The 15637-nt window shown below is 45.2% G+C and overlaps 1 protein-coding gene across 2 annotated transcripts in view; it reads left to right on the top strand.

Moving 5' to 3' along the window:
- The window catches only part of SPRED2 (sprouty related EVH1 domain containing 2), a 125115-nt gene that overhangs the window by 61632 nt on the left and 47846 nt on the right, over positions 1-15637 (top strand). Inside the window, exon 1 of one of the 2 annotated variants that reach the window (XM_084901116.1) lies at positions 9621-9806. The exons of the other annotated variant lie outside the window; for it this stretch is intronic. Within the exon in view, the coding sequence (XP_084757242.1) occupies positions 9790-9806 (17 nt within the window). The 5' untranslated portion in view covers positions 9621-9789. Of the gene's footprint in view, positions 1-9620; positions 9807-15637 lie in introns of those variants that run through there. 2 annotated transcript variants of the gene reach the window in all.

Raw genomic sequence — 15637 nt, 5'->3', positions numbered from 1 at the left:
TTCGGCAGCACTTGAGGATATTTCCCCCATTGATTCTTAGAGTGGAAGGGAGGGGGAGAAAAATAGCCATGCACGAGAGAGAGACATTGATTGATTGCTTCAGGGGCAGGGGATTAAGCCTGCAACCAAGATATGTGCCCTTGACTGGAATCGAACCTAGGACCCTTCATTCTGTGGGCAAATGCTCAATCCACTGAGCCAAATCAGCTAGGGCCCCAGTCCCTTGGTCTTTAGTAGACCAGCATTGCCCAGCTTTCTTTCTCTCTCTACTTGTATTATTGGGCAGCTTTCTCATTTAGCCGTTACGAATTCATTCCTTGCAGAATTTTGGAGCTTCAGGTACTGAACTAGTTTCAGCCCTGCATTTTCTAGACAAGGAAATTGAGGCACCAAGAAGATAAGTGATTCTGCCCAAGGTCCTACAACCAGTGGTAAAGCCAGGCCCAAGTTCTGCCTCCCAACAAAATGAGTCTGTAGGACTTCTAACTTCAATAGTGTGTGCTATTTACATAGGTGCGTGGTTAAAGAGGATTGTCGAGCGTTCTCAGATGGGCTTTCTGTGTCCACAGCTGAATATCTGTATAGCCATCTGACAAACAGAGGTGGCTTCCACGTGCACCGTTTGCTTAGCTAGAAAGCTCCATTGTCTTGGGTACACTTTTTGCGAACAACATCAAGGTGAGTGGTAGGTTTCTTTTCTGAAGTTCTGTTCCCGGAATTACACAGCCTTGGAGCAACTTCGGGTCTAATCTGGCCTCCGGCCTAAAGTTAGGGGAACAACAGAATGGGCTGAGCGAGGCTGATGGCCAATGGGGACCCGCCTGCTCAGAGTGTTCAGTGATAGTCATGGTACAAGTGCACCTTGAGGAACAGACCGTCCAACCTTGAGCAGATCTCAAACACCGACCTCACTGCTCTGCCTGGCAGATGGTAACTACCCTGGAGGCCCTCCTTGTAGTCCCTCTCTAGATCTTGAGGCAACCTCATCCCTTGACCTTAAAATGTACCCCTAGGACCAGGCATGGTTTCTCCTGGCAGCCCAGGTCTCTGAGGTCAAGTCCTGCTGCCCTGTTGACTCTCCAGGCTGGAAGGGGACAGTGGTTTTCCAGCGGACACCCAGCCTCCACCTCAGCCGTACACAGGCACGCCTCGGAGATACTGCAGGTTCCATTCCAGAACCAGTGGTGATATTTTTGCTGGTGGAGGATGTTGCTTTCATTTCTTTAAAACAAAACAAAACAGCCGAAGCCAGTTTGGCTCAGTGGATAGAGCGTCGGACTGCAGACTGAAAGGTCCCAGGTTTGATTCCTGTCAAGGGCATGTACCTTGGTTGCGGGCACATCCCCAGTAGGGGGTGTGCAAGAGGCAGCTGATCGATGATTCTCTCTCATCGATGTTTCTAGCTCTCTATCCCTCTCTCTTCCTCTCTGTAAAAAAAATCAATAAAATATATATATATATATATATATATATATATATATATATATATATATATTTTAAATCTGCAACACCTATGAAGCACAGTAAAGCAAAGGGCAATACAACGAGACACGCCTACTATACCCAGGACTCTGAATGCTCTCACTTTTTCCTTCCTCTCAAGCCCTTGGCTCCTTCCATCATTTCCCAGAGTGCCTTTCCCATATTCCTGATATATTTTGGATTCCTTCCTTTGTATCAGTCCTCGCCTGTCTGTATAACATCCTGTGCTCCGGAGATGCAGACTCTGTAGACAAAATCAACCTGGTCGTTCAGCCCCCTGTTTTCCCTCCGCACACATGGGGAACAGAATGGTAGGTGCATTGACACAGCCATACAGAACACCCGACACCTCGTGGGTGACTCGGTGAATGTGAGTACCCTCTCCCTTTCCGTTTCTCTAAGAGAAACCTGGCTGTATCTACAGTACAAGCCTCGCTCTGAAAGGTCTTCTTCACATCATCGGGTCTCTTGGTTATTTGTTATTATTTTTTTAAATCTGCTTTGCCTAATAGCCCATATGCATTTAGTTAGTGACGGTCTTCTGACTCTGGCCAAGCTGAGCATCCCCAAATTAATCATGAGCTTTGGAGGGAGCCTTATCTTACCCCCGTGCCAGCCATGAACATGTCAGGGCTGAAAACTAACTTGGCTTCATGTGAGATTTTCGTATCGTCCCTGAAATGCTGCTCTCCCGGGGAACCAGAGAAATCACCAGCCTCCCTCCTCTTCCTTGACCAGCCCCAGCCTCATCATCCACTTCATTATTTACCGTGCGCCATTTTCTATTGGATGGACTTTACAAAAAATATTGACATTTGCCAGTAAGGCAACAACAAGTGACCGGCAGAAAGACACCGTGTGTCTAAGTTCACCCCAGATTTAATCTCCGTGCGAACAGCTGGCTTAGACGTTTTTTGTTTTTTTGTTTTTTTTGTAAGAGAACTAGCTGAAATAATTAGAATGGTTTCTTTTGTTCAGATTTCCTCTCCCAGAGACAAGTCCCGGGAGTCCCTTCACCTGCATTATCCATTAACGCTGCGGGTTCATTTTCCCCAAATAAACAAGTTTTCCTGCCAGAGAAAATAGGCAGGATGATTGGATGCAGGGATGCATCTTGGGACCCGCCTTTGGGGCACGTTGTTCATTTTTCTGGGCCGGCCCCTCGTCTTCTGACTGGGCCCTTGTTGGCAGGGGCGGTGTTGTAGCAACCCTCGTTTGCGAAGGCCCCCAGTGCTGTATTCATCCCGCCGAGGCTGTCCAGCCCGCTCGAAAGCATCCTTCATTTCTGTTTGCTCCGTTTCCTGAATGCCTCTTCCAGATCGTTTTTCACCTCTGGCTTCAAGCTCTAGGGACACATGTGGTTTCGACATAATGCACAGATGTGACGCGGGGGAGGGGAGGCAGGCTGTGGAGGCACACACATCAGCCGGGGTCACTGGGCCTGCGGCGGGGAAGGCGGAAAGACCAGCAGGCAGCCTCAGCCTCTGTAGATCTCCCCACCTGCCCTGAGACAGCACGCTGTGCTTTGTGTTGTAAGGGAAGCATGAGCTATATAGCTCCTGTGGACCAAATCACCACAGATAACACTTGTGCATCTGATTCTGCATGGAGGCATTAAGCAGAGGAAGGGACAAAAGACCAAAACTTCTGTAGGGAAAAGAGCTTGTTCTTTATCCCTCAAAGGTTGCTTACCAGTGGTCTACAGACTTTTTTCTGTAAAGATCTAGATCCGTGGTCGGCAAACTGCGGCTCTTTGGCCCCTTGAGTATGGCTCTTCCACAAAATACCATGGCCTGGGCGAGTCTGTTTTGAAGATGTGGGGTTAGAAGAAGTTGAAGTTTAAAAAATTTGGCTCTCAAAAGAAATTTCTTTTTTTTTTTTTTAAATATACTTTTATTGATTTTTCACAGAGAGGAAGGGAGAGGGATAGAGAGCTAGAAACATCAATGAGAGAGAAACATTGATTAGCTGCCTCCTGCACCCCCCCCCCCCCCCACCGGGGATGTGCCCGCAACCAAGGTACATGCCCCTGATTGGAATCGAACCTGGAACCCTCCAGTCCGCAGACCGACGCTCCATCCACTGAGCCAGACCGGTTTCGGCTCAAAAGAAATTTCAATCATTGTACTGTTGATATTTGGCTCTATTGACTAATGAGTTTGCTGACCACTGGTCTAGATAGTAAATACTTTTCAGCTTTGGCGACCATATTGTTTCTGTCACAATGGCTCAATTCTGTCTTTGTAGCATGAAAGCAGCCATAGACGAAATGGAAACAGATGAGTGTGGTGGCTGACCATGATTTACCTACCCCTGACAGTCTAAATTCATAAAACTTACTACGTTCTTATCATTGTTGGCATAAATTAATGAGTTCTTTGTATGTGGCCAGGCTCTTACCAAGTACTTCTAAATGATCATTATTTATCCCATACAGAGCAATTATGTGAGGTCATTAATAGCATTGTACCCATTTTACAGATAAAGAAGCAGAGGCTCAGATAAGTTTAAACAATATAAGTAAGGGCCAGGCTGGATTTTGGACCAAGACAGCTTAACTCATTTACACAGCCAGTACAGTATACAGTACTAGCACCATTGATACCCACATTTGCTTTGATAGCTTCACATTTAGCCAGTATTTGGACTTTAGCCTCTCAAAAAAACATACAGATAATTGCTTAAAAAACACACAAAAAGAACCACCCAAAACATGGCAAGAATTTGAAAACTAAGGGTCCATTAGTGAGTTCATAAACATTGGAAGCCATCTTCTACTGTGTTTTCCAGGCTTGTTTTGCTTCTTAACATCCGAGGATCAGTGCTAGGAGACGGGCCTGGGGAGCTTGGAGGCCAAAGGGACCCAGGCTGGTTTCCAAGACCCAGTGCTCTGGAAATGGCGGGTGGAGCTGGGCCTGACGGAAGCTACTGCTCCGAGGCGTGGCCTCAGCAAGACCAGCCGCCTCTCACAGAAACACCAGCACCAACACGAGCTGCCACTTCCTGTCCACACAGGTGCAGCTCCTTGGCTGCCGCTGACGGGACTGAGGGGAGACGGATAATCACATAATACAGGCTGTTTGCGGACTACCCGTGGCCATTACCTTGCAAGTCAGCCAGATAAGGAGTGCCTATTAAAGATAGTAGAGCCAAGTTTGGATGCTTTTTGTGATGATACCGTGTTTCCCCGAAAATAAGACATCCTCCGAAAATAAGACTGACTTACAGGTTTCCTTCTGAGTGAAATATAAGGCATCCCCTCCGAAAATAAGCCCCCCCCCCCCCCCAGGCTAAACATGAGAAATTTGGTCCACTGATTCTGAAAGAAATGGAGTCACAAGAAATTCACCAGGAAATTCAGGAATTGGATTGTTATGATGATGTTCCAGAAGATGATGACATGATTGTCATTGAATAAATGAGTAAATTCTTGATACTGTAGGATTCAGTTTGTCTAGTTTGTGTTGACAACTACCGTACTACCGTACCGTATACAGGTAATAAATATCCTTTATTTTCATTTAACAATAAATGTGTACTGTATTCTTCTTCATGGAAAAATAAGACATCCCCTGAAAATAAGACCTAGCGCATCTTTGGGAGCAAAAATTAATATAAGACACTGCCTTATTTTCGAGGAAACAGGGTAGTAAAGTGTATTCTGAAGGAAACTTAGAAAGAGCAGAAGGTCAGAAAAAAGATATCCCATATTTCACCACCTACCACATTCCCCAAAGTGCTTTATTTAACACTAATGGAAGTGGAGGTTCCTGTGGTCAAATAAGTTGATGAAAGACTAGACTAAACAAACTTAAACAGAATTTTCAAGGTTATCGTATATTGTTTTCCTGAAATGTTTATTTGGGGTTTTTTGTTTTGTTTTTGGAGCCTCTTATAACATTGTTTGCAAGGAACATCCTTTGAGACACCCTAACCCAGAGGCATTTCTCAATGTTTACATGTTTGTACATTTCCTTATGGTCAGGGCATTCTTAAATGGGTGAAGGTGGCAGCAACAGCTATGGCAGTTATGAAACCATACAAAACTCACTCTCCCTCTCTCTCTCCCTCCCTCTCCTTATTTGGTATCAGAAGTCATGTATTTGTATTTTACTTTATTTTAAAATATGTCATACTCCAGTGTCTTCATTCTGCTCCCTGTGATACTGCAGAGAAATTATTCTTCGTCACTGCCCAGCACAATCATCATATATGCTTAATGCTAAATCATCCCTTGTATTCTTTCATTTTACTTTCTCCAGTTTCCTTTCATTATTATAGTGTCTCTGTCACTAGTTTTTAAGAGCTTGTTTATGACTAAAGATGTTAACCATTTCTCGTGCATTGCAAATGAAATACCATGTTTTTTTTGTTACTATTTTACTCCGATGTGTCTTTTTTGTTGTTGTTGTTTTGGTTCTATCAAACTTGTGTATTAAATATAACCATGTTCTGTTTTTAAAAGATGTCATATTTATAGGAAAGTTGCAAGAATCGTACAAAGCTCTCTTCTATACTCATTTCACCATTTCTTAACATTTTGCCACATTGGCTTTATTCTCATTCTGTGTGTGCGTACATTATTGTTGCTAATATATATAAATATAAATAATAGAGGCCCAGTGCATAAGATTTGTGCACGGGTGGGAGGTGGGAGGTGTCCCTAAGCCCAGCCTGCACCCTCTCCAATCTGGGACTCCTTGAGGGATGTTCAGCTGCCCATTTAGACCCAATCCCACCGGGTCTAAACGGGCAGTCGGACATCCCTCTCACAATCCAGGACTGCTGGCTCCCAACTGCTCGCCCGCCTGCCTGCCTTCCTGATTGCCCCTAACCGCTTCTGCCTGCCAGCCTGATCACCCCTTAACCACTCCCATGCCAGCCTTGATTGATGTCTAACTGATCTCCTGCCAGCCTATTTGCCTCCAACTTCCCTCCTCTGCTGGCCTGGTCACCCCCAACTTCCCTGCTGGGTTGCTCGCCTCCAACTGCCCTCCCTTGCACACCTGGTCCCTCTCAACTGCCCTCCCCTGCTGGCCATCTTGTGGTGGCCATCTTGTGTCCACAGGGGGGCAGGATCTTTGACCACATGGGAGCAGCTATCTTGATCTTGTGTGTTGGAATGATGGTCAATCTGTATATTACTCTTTTATTAGATAGGATAGAGGCCTGGTGCATGGGTGGGGCCCAGCTGGTTTGCCCTTGAAGGGTGTCCCGGATCAGGGTGGGGGTTCCCTTGGGGTGTGGGGTGGCCTGGGAGAGGGGCTTGTGATGGTTTGCAGGCCAGCCACACACGCTCCCCCCACACTCCAAGCATAGGCCCTGGTATCTGGAATTTATTTACCTTCTACAATTGAAACTTTGTAGCCTGGAGCAGAGCTAAGGCTTCTGCTTGCTCCATGGCGGCCACCATTTCTGTTTGGATTTGTTTACCTTCTATAATTGAAACTTTGTGGCCTTGAGTGGAGGCCTAGCCTGGCCAGGGCTGCAGAAGCTTGGCTTCCTCTATTGCCGGGGAAACCCAAGCCTCTCTCCTGCTCTCTGTGGCCGCAGCCATCTTGGTTGGGGTTAATGTGCTCTGACTGGCTGGTGGGCGTGGCTGGTGGGCGTGGCTCGTGAGTGTACCAGAGTGGTGGTTAATTTGCATATTACTCTTATTAGGTAGGATGTTTGTGTGTATTTATTTATTTCAGAGGGGGGGGGGAGAGAGAGAGAAACATCAGTGATGAGAGAGAATCATTAATTGGCTGCCTTCTATGGGGGATTGAATTTACAACCTAGGTTCCTATGTTGACACTCAACCACTGAGGCACACCGGCTGGGCTATTGCTATTACTTTTGTATTTTTAATTAGTAAAATCTGAACTTAAAAATATTTTAATGAACTATGGGTTTTTTTCTTTAAAAGACATAGAGCCGAGACTGGTTTGGCTCAATGGATAGAGCATCAGCTTGGGGACTGAGGGGACCCGGGTTCGATTCCGGTCAAGGGCATGTACCTTGGTTGCGGGCATATCCCCAGTAGGGGGTGTGCAAGAGGCAGCTGATCAATGATTCTCTCATTGATGTTTCTAACTATCTCTCTCCCTTCCTCTCTGTACAAAATCAATAAAATATATTTAAAAAAAAATAATAAAAATCAAAAACATAGAAACTCAAATTAGGCTAGAAGTTTATTAATTCCTCTAATTCTACCCGTCGCATTAGGTAAATCATGCCTCACAAGTGTGTGAAAGATTATTGTTAAATCACCAGGGAACATTTTGGTAAGCCTGTAGCTTGCAGTCCTTAGAAGGGAAGAATTCGAACCAAGGAAGGCTTCCCCAGGCCCACAGACAGTCCTAATCAGGCCATATGTGTGAGGCCATTGATGTTCTGTAGAGGCCATCACAACCGTTTGCAGCCCATTTGCAGTCCTTTGGAGCAGTGCCCTTTGAGAACTGGGCTTGGCCGAGGCGGGAGCCTGGGCCGGACACACCCCCTTAAGCTTTGGTGGGAGGGACCTCTGCATTCCCAGTGTCCCATGCTGACTTGTCGTGCTTTCAGAACGTAAGAACAACACAGAGGTTTTGTTGTAAGGACACCTGGTTTCAACAGCGGTTTCGTGGGACATACCTGGGAGTTCCCATATCTGGGGTAACTCTTCTGGCCATGAAACCAAAGCTCTCTTTCTCCTTCCGGTGGTTTAAGTAACCCAATTAGAGCATCAGGCGAGCCGGGCAAACCCGGTGCCACATTACAAAGCCGTTTGTTGGTTTACGGGGACGGTGGGTGTGACATAACCTCTCAGAGCGTTTGCAGAGCCCTATAAGGAAGCTGGAAACAGTCACCTCTCCCTCACTGTGTCAACACTGAGCTCACAAAGGAGGCCCGGGCTGATGACCTCAAAGCCAGCACCAGGAACAGCCAGACCGTCTTGGGAGGAGAGTGTGTGTGTTTGGAGTGGGGGTGGGTGGAGGCAGCCCTCCCAGTGGCCTTAGGACGTGTGTGTCACACCTGCAGGCGGGACTCTCTCTCACCCACAGAGCCAGTGGACGGCACTGTGTCAGAGGGGGTCGCGCGTGCTCACACGTATGGCAGGTTCATACCCCGCTTGAAAGTGCCTTATTTGGCACAAATTAGCCTAGAAGGACTTCACATTGAAACACACACACACACACACACACACACACACACACAAACATTTGATTAAAATTTTCAGAGAGACTCAAAAGAAGAGAGAATAATAAGCCAATGCTTCTAGACTCACCTCGCAGATGCAACCATTACCATGTTTTCTTACCTCCCAGAGGTGGTCTACCTTTCGGGGGGACTAGCTTAAAACTTAAAAAGGTTTTGCCACGTTTTCTTACCTCCTGCCCTGTCTTTTTTTTGTGTGTGTGTGGCTAAAACACTTCACGACAAATCCCAGAGAGCTTATCATTTCACCCCTAACATGCTTCCTCTGAAAGGTAGGCATTTTATGAACAGAATGCCACTGCCCCACCTAAGAAAAGACACGCAGGGACCAAAATGTTGGCGTGCAGTTTTCACAGAGCACCTGCAACTAGGTAACCTTACAGCATTAGAATCAACAAGGGGCCCTAGCTGGTTTGGCCCAGTGGATAGAGCGTCGGCCTGCGGACTGAAGGCTCCCATGTTCAATTCTGGTCAAGGGCACATGCCTAGGTTACAAGCACACCCCCAGTAGGGGAGGTGTAGGAGGCAGCCAATCAATGATTCTCTTTCATTATTGATGTTTCTATCTTTCCCTCTCTCTTCCTCTCTGTAATTAAAAAAAAAAAAAAATCAACAAGGGCCTCACTGATCGCTTCAAAGAGGGAGCAGGGCCCTCGCTCTCAACTCGGAACTATACCATTTGGATTGGGGGAGGGAGCAGGTGAACCGTGTGCACTTGTGGTTCTACGGACTCTCATCTCGGGTATTGAGCCATGCCATTTGCTTCCGGGGCACTTCGTAGCACCATCAATGACCGATAATGGTAACTTACAGGAACTCTTTTAAACAATATTCTAATTGGAAGAAGCATCTGTCAGCTGTCAGGCTTCCAGCTTCCACTTTTGAGAAGCAGGATGTTGAATGTGAGTAATGACACAACAGGCCTATAAAATGCGGACTAACCCTCGGATGACTCATCCGGTACGGTGCAGTGTATTTGTCAAGGAGACTGAATCATATATGGGGGAAACCACGGCTCCGGCAGCCAGCTGGTTCTCGGGGCCGCAAGGGGACGGTCCATTTTTATCGGAAGCTTTATAGTGGCCATAATGTTAATACCCTGCACGTGGGCTCTACCATGTAGAGGAGATGGCACCGCCCGGCAGGTATGTGCTTGGCTGTTTACATGGGCTTTCTTTCCTCCTTCTCTTCTGCCTAAGCTTTCTGGTGTTTGCTTTCTACCCTCTTTTAAGGGAGGGAGAAAATGACTCAGTTTATAAAGAAGGGAAGTGTGTGTGTGTGTGTGTGTGTGTGTGTGTGTGTGTGTTTGTGTTTGTGTGTGGGTGTGCCCATGGGCAAGGACACATAGGTAACCATGGTCCTTGGTTGGACAAAGTGTTCCTGGTCATTCATCTCCTTTTCTGAAAACAAATTTCTCCTTAGGGATTCAGCTAGAGATGGTCTGAACCCCATCCCCTTTGTTGAGCCCTTAGTTTGAAAGATGCTGCCTGGGAAACAGCTTGCAGAGATGGTCTACCTTTTGGGGGGACTAGCTTAAAACTTAAAAAAAAAAAAAACAAAAAACTGGATAGGCAGAGGTGAGCTAAAGGACATGGTTGAATTATAACTGATGTTGGATTTTTTTTTTCTCAATACTGTGCTCTTTCCTACCCTTCAAGATGCATGACTCCATGCAGGAAAGCTTTATTCCCCTCCTGAGTGACTATGTCTGTTTTTGCAAATTATAATTCGTTCAGGCTAAATTCATGCATTAACTTCTCTAGGTGGGAGAGGGGGAGGGGGCTCGGGGGCTCGGGATCAACATTTAATTATAGCTTTCACATGATCTGAAGGATTGCTCTGCATAATTGGGAGGCTGTGTCGCCTGTCTAACCCGCTCTCCTCTCCCCCCCACCCCCCCCCCATCCCAGACCTTCACTCACTAAATTTAAACAATGCCTGGCGAGTTATGGCACAGATCTTGCTTATTTGAGCACATTAAACATTCCTCTGTGTGTTGACAGTCCATTCAGTGTCTCCTTGTGTTTTTAAAAAAAGACTTTTCGAATCCTAGGCATCCTACTTATTAGGGACGAAGCAGTCCTATTTCTGCTTTTTCTGGTCTGTTCCATGGCTGGGTGAGGACAGCTGCCCACAGTTCTGCCTAAGATGTAGTGTTTTTGGAGCAACTCCATATATGATGATAAATTCTGTTATCACTCGGACAGCATTCAACATATGGGATTATCAAGCTGGAAAAATAGCAGTGTTTGTTTCTCTTTCCCTTTCTGTAAAACCTTGTTTACCTTGAGGCATCTGTATTTTAAACCGCCAGTGGTAAATGTATTATATTTACTTCTTTAAATACATTTAGAAATTCAGATCATCTGGAAAGTCAGCATGAAGGAGTTTATTTGGTTCGATTCTGCTTGTTTTGTAGATTATAAGGGGTATACTTTTTTTTTTTTTTTAGAATGGCCAACTTGTTTTTGGGGGCGGGATTATCTCCAAATTTCATTAATTTTGCATTCTATAAATGAAAGCCACCTGTTATGCTGTACCGTGCTAATTATGGTAGAGGACAATAATGAGGAAGGGCAGTATTTGAAATATGTGAGGGTTTTGTTAAGAATTTTCCTGCCCACATCTGTAGTGCTTATTTTTACATGTGTGTGTATGCATGCATAGTGCCTATTTAATAATGGCATTTGGTGATATTTAAAAAAAAATACTTCGGATTCAAAGTGAGAGTCCTTTTTATTTTTCTCGTTAACATTTTTTGTACGCTGTAAAAGACAAGCTATTAAAAAAAATATTAGCCAGTTTGGCTCAGTGGATAGAGCGTTGGCCTGCAGACTGAGGGGTCCCAGGTTCGATTACGGTCAGGGCACATGCTTGGGTTGTGGGCTTGATCCCCAGTGGGGGGCGTGCAGGAGGCAGCCAATCAATGATTCTCTCTCATCATTGATATTTCTATCTCTCCCTCTTCCTTCCTCACTGATATCAATAAAAACATATATATTTTTTTAAAGTGTTAGCTGAAACTGAAGCCTGAATTTTGTGACCTTACAGTAAATAGGGTTCTCTCTGGAAGCCACACTCTGAATGTCACATTCAGCTCAGGGTTCACTTTGTCAAAAATCATCCGAGCCCAGCCCATGTGGCACAGCGGTTGAGTGTCATCCTATGAACCAGGAGTTTGAGGTGTGATTCCCAGTCAGGGCACGTGTCCGGGTTGTGGGCTTGATCCCCAGTGGGAGGTGTGCAGGAGGTAGTCGATCAATGACTCTCTCTCATCTTTGATATTTCTGTCTCTCCCTCCCTACCTTCTCCTCTCTGAAATCAATAAAAATATTTCTTAAAATGTTACCAGAAAAATGTGACTTAATATGGACTAAAAGGCAGAATAGCTAATTTGCTCTGATTTTCCTGACATCTTCAGTTCCATTGTATCTTTTTTTCCTTGAGTCTATAGAAAATAATTACAGGTAGGTATACGAAAACATGTCTCTTATTTTTTTAAATATATTTTTATTGATTTCAGAGAAGAAGGGTGTGTGTGTGAGAAAGAGAGAGAGAGAGAGAGAGAAACATCAATGATGAGAGAGAGTCATTGATCGACTGCTTCCTACACTCCCCACACCGGGGATCAAACCCACAACCTGGGCACGTGCCCTGACCGGGAATCAAACCATGACCTCCTGGTTCATAGGTCAACACTCAATCACCGAGCCACCCCAGCCAGGGCAACTTCACTCTCTTCTTGTCTGCATGGTTTCTGACATGAAACCCACTGTAATCCTTCTCCTTATTCCTCTCTACGTAAGGTGGTTTTCCCCCTCCTTGAAAATATTTGTCAAGATTTTCTCTCCTTGGTTTTCTGATATTTGAATAAATAGCATAGGCATAGATACCAATGAAAACATGTCTTTTAAAGTTCTTGATTTATTGGCATTCTCTGTGAAAACGTGTTGCTTTCCCATGATTTGTGTGGTTGAGACTAACTCAGGTCCCAACATAGATTTCCTTCAGCTTTGGTTGCGCTGTGTTTTAGATTCCCCGTCTCCCTTTTGAGCACACAGGAACGCAGAGCCAGGGCCAGTACCAAGGGTCTCTGACCATTCCACTTGGAAGCGATCAATAGATATTGAGTGAGACGCTGCCTGTGTTCAGAGCCATGCGCTGGGTAGTGTTAAATTAAGAAATGCTTACGGTCCGGGCCTAGCCCTGTCCTTGTTTTAGTTCCCCTTTCAGTGGGAATTTATTGTTATGAGCGATGGGTTCCTCCTGGGTTTTCTTTTATTCATAGATTTACTGGAGTCTGTAATCCGGAGCCACTAATTGCTCTGTATAAAAACGACTCTCAGCTATTCCCTTTGGTTCTTCAGCATCTAACTCTTCTTGGATGGATATCAAGAACTGTCCTACTCAGAAATTCATTTGATAATTTTGTAGTGGCCATGTTTTCTGAGCCACCTTGCACAAAGGTTTTTTTTGTTTTGTTTTGTTTTGTTTCATTTTCTCTCTTCTTCCTTGAGGGGAGAGGCAGAGAGAGTGTTTGAATCCTCAAAGCTTAGAGTCCGGAATATTTTAGTGAAACAGATTAGTAATCATGAAGGATAGTTTTCCCAATCTTTGAGGTCCGAAAACCCCCTCCCCTCTTTGGCATCTTATAAAAAGTATATTCTAATGACTCGAAGCAGTCATGAGTTCAGTAACCATTTAATAAAAACAGATTTAAAATCACCATAGGTTATATCCGTCGACGTTTGAAAACACTTGCATTTGGAGAGGTCTGTGTAGGGAGCCCACCGGCGGTTCCTGCCGTGCGGGCGGATGATCTTTGGGTGCTTGGTGATCTCCCCCAGGGGGAGGGCTGGGCCTGCCCATTCATTGCCTGCTGTCGGTTGCCCACTCATCTGCTGTCACACTGTCCCCCCACATCCGGGGCTTATGGTCACTCTGCCTACGCAGGGTTGCGATGAACAGCACTTACTTTACGGTAGATAAATCTTGTAGCATTATCTGGGAATAACCGACTTTTGTGTATAGCTCAGGAAAGCCAGAAACCAGTACAGAACAGCCTTCCTAGGGCATGAGGTCCACTCTAAAGAACACATAAGTGGGGCGATGACCACTCTCTGGTCAAACCAGCAAAGGCTTTATTAGTCCTGAGCATCCCTCTAGGGCTGAGTTTGCTTGGCTGCCTGTTTGCATTGACGTCTGGGCTCAGAGCGTCTTGGGACACATGTGGGACAGTCATAGAAGTCATGCCCACCCCCAGGTGGACTCTTTTTTTTTTTTTTTTTAAATATATATATATATATATATATATATATATATATATATATATATATATATATATATTTTTTTTTTTTTTTTTTTTTTTTTTTTTTTTTTTTTTACAGAGAGGAAGAGAGAGGGATAGAGAGTTAGAAACATTGATGAGAGAGAAACATCGATCAGCTGCCTCTTGCACACCTCCCACTGGGGACGTGCCAGCAACCAAGGTACATGCCCTTGACCGAATCGAACCTGGGGCCTTTCAGTCCGCAGGCCGACGCTCTATCCACTGAGCCAAACCGGTTTTGGCCCCCAGGTGGACTCTAAATCACCAGCGTGTCTTCGTGACCAATGATCACCACGGGGAAAGCGAATGCTTCCGAGGCAGGCTGGCACTGCAGCCCTCTTAGAAAGAGCTTTTGGCCGGCATGCCAGTCCGCTCCCTCCCTTGCTGCACACGTCGAGAGCGGCTCCAGGAGCCGGCTGCCTCGTCCTGGTAGAGCTCCGTGTGAAGGAACCGCTGTCAGATACTCTCTCTTTCCAGATTTCAACCCGAGAGAGGACTTTTTGTTTTCCGTGTTAATTCATACCGGCGTAACGATTTTCAGATTGGAGGTGTCTAAGCCGGGTTGGGCTTTTTTGTGGTTTTCTCTCGAACACACATTCCTTGGGCCCACCCAGAGGAAAGAGAGGTTGCCCTGGCCCCGTGGGGCCCGCTGTGTGACTGGGCCTCTTGAATTCCACTACACGGAGCACAGACAGCATGTGTCATAAAGGCTGCTGGGGAAGGGTGAAGAGCAAAATTAGTGTCTGTGGGTGGGCATGTGTTCTCATCACATCGCCAAAGAGCCGCCGTGTGCAAAATCTGGCAGGCACTTACTCCAAAGGAAAATGAAACGGCCCCTTTTTCTGCTTTGAAAAAATATTTTTAAAAAACATCACAAACCGCCATGATGGAACTCTTAGAAAAATCCTTGTGATTGGGGTGTGTGTGTGTGTGTGTGTGTGTGTGTGTGTAAAATAATCTCAAAACAAGTTGGAATAGAAGAAATAGAAAGGGAGTAATAAGATATTTATAGGGATTCTGTCACCTATATTGCAAACATGATAAGCACATTCTATTGGAATATACTGGAACGGCACAGGATTAGGGGAATGTTCGGAGCTAACAATTAGGGGAAGTTTCTTACGCTTAACGTGGCTTCTGTTCTCGGAGATGACTTTGTAAGAAAAGCCGTTTTTATCTCAGTAAAACCCTCCACAAGGAAATGCCTGTGTTTTTTATACATGCAATTTGTCTGGTATCTCAAGGAACAGAGCATAGACCACATTTACATTTACCCTCCCTTTTACAGTTACCTTGAGGTCTTGCAAATTTGTTAATTGTTTCTCATAGTGTAGAAGAACATTTCTTAGATTAGGGGAGGGGTGTGTGTGTATGTGTGTGTGTTTTATAACGTTTATTTCTTTCGGACTACAGAAACATTATTTTGCCAAAGCCCAAAATTTCTGAATTTGGGTCCTTCTTGAGTATACCCATTTCAAGTGGCCCTTTTTTGTTTCTCATATTGTCTTTTTGTGTGTGGGGGGCCAAGTAGATGCACTTCTACACATAACATAAAATGTGCCATCTTAACTATTTCTAAGTGTTTCAGTAAATTATTAGTGCTCACTACATGCATGCAACAGAACCCTAGAACCTTTTCATCTTGCA

Source organism: Pipistrellus hanaki (assembly GCF_964339955.1).
Source record: "Pipistrellus hanaki genome assembly, chromosome: 12".
NCBI lineage: Eukaryota > Metazoa > Chordata > Mammalia > Chiroptera > Vespertilionidae > Pipistrellus > Pipistrellus hanaki.
The sequence above is the reverse complement of the archived record's forward strand: the minus strand, read 5'-3'. Positions and strand labels throughout refer to the sequence as shown.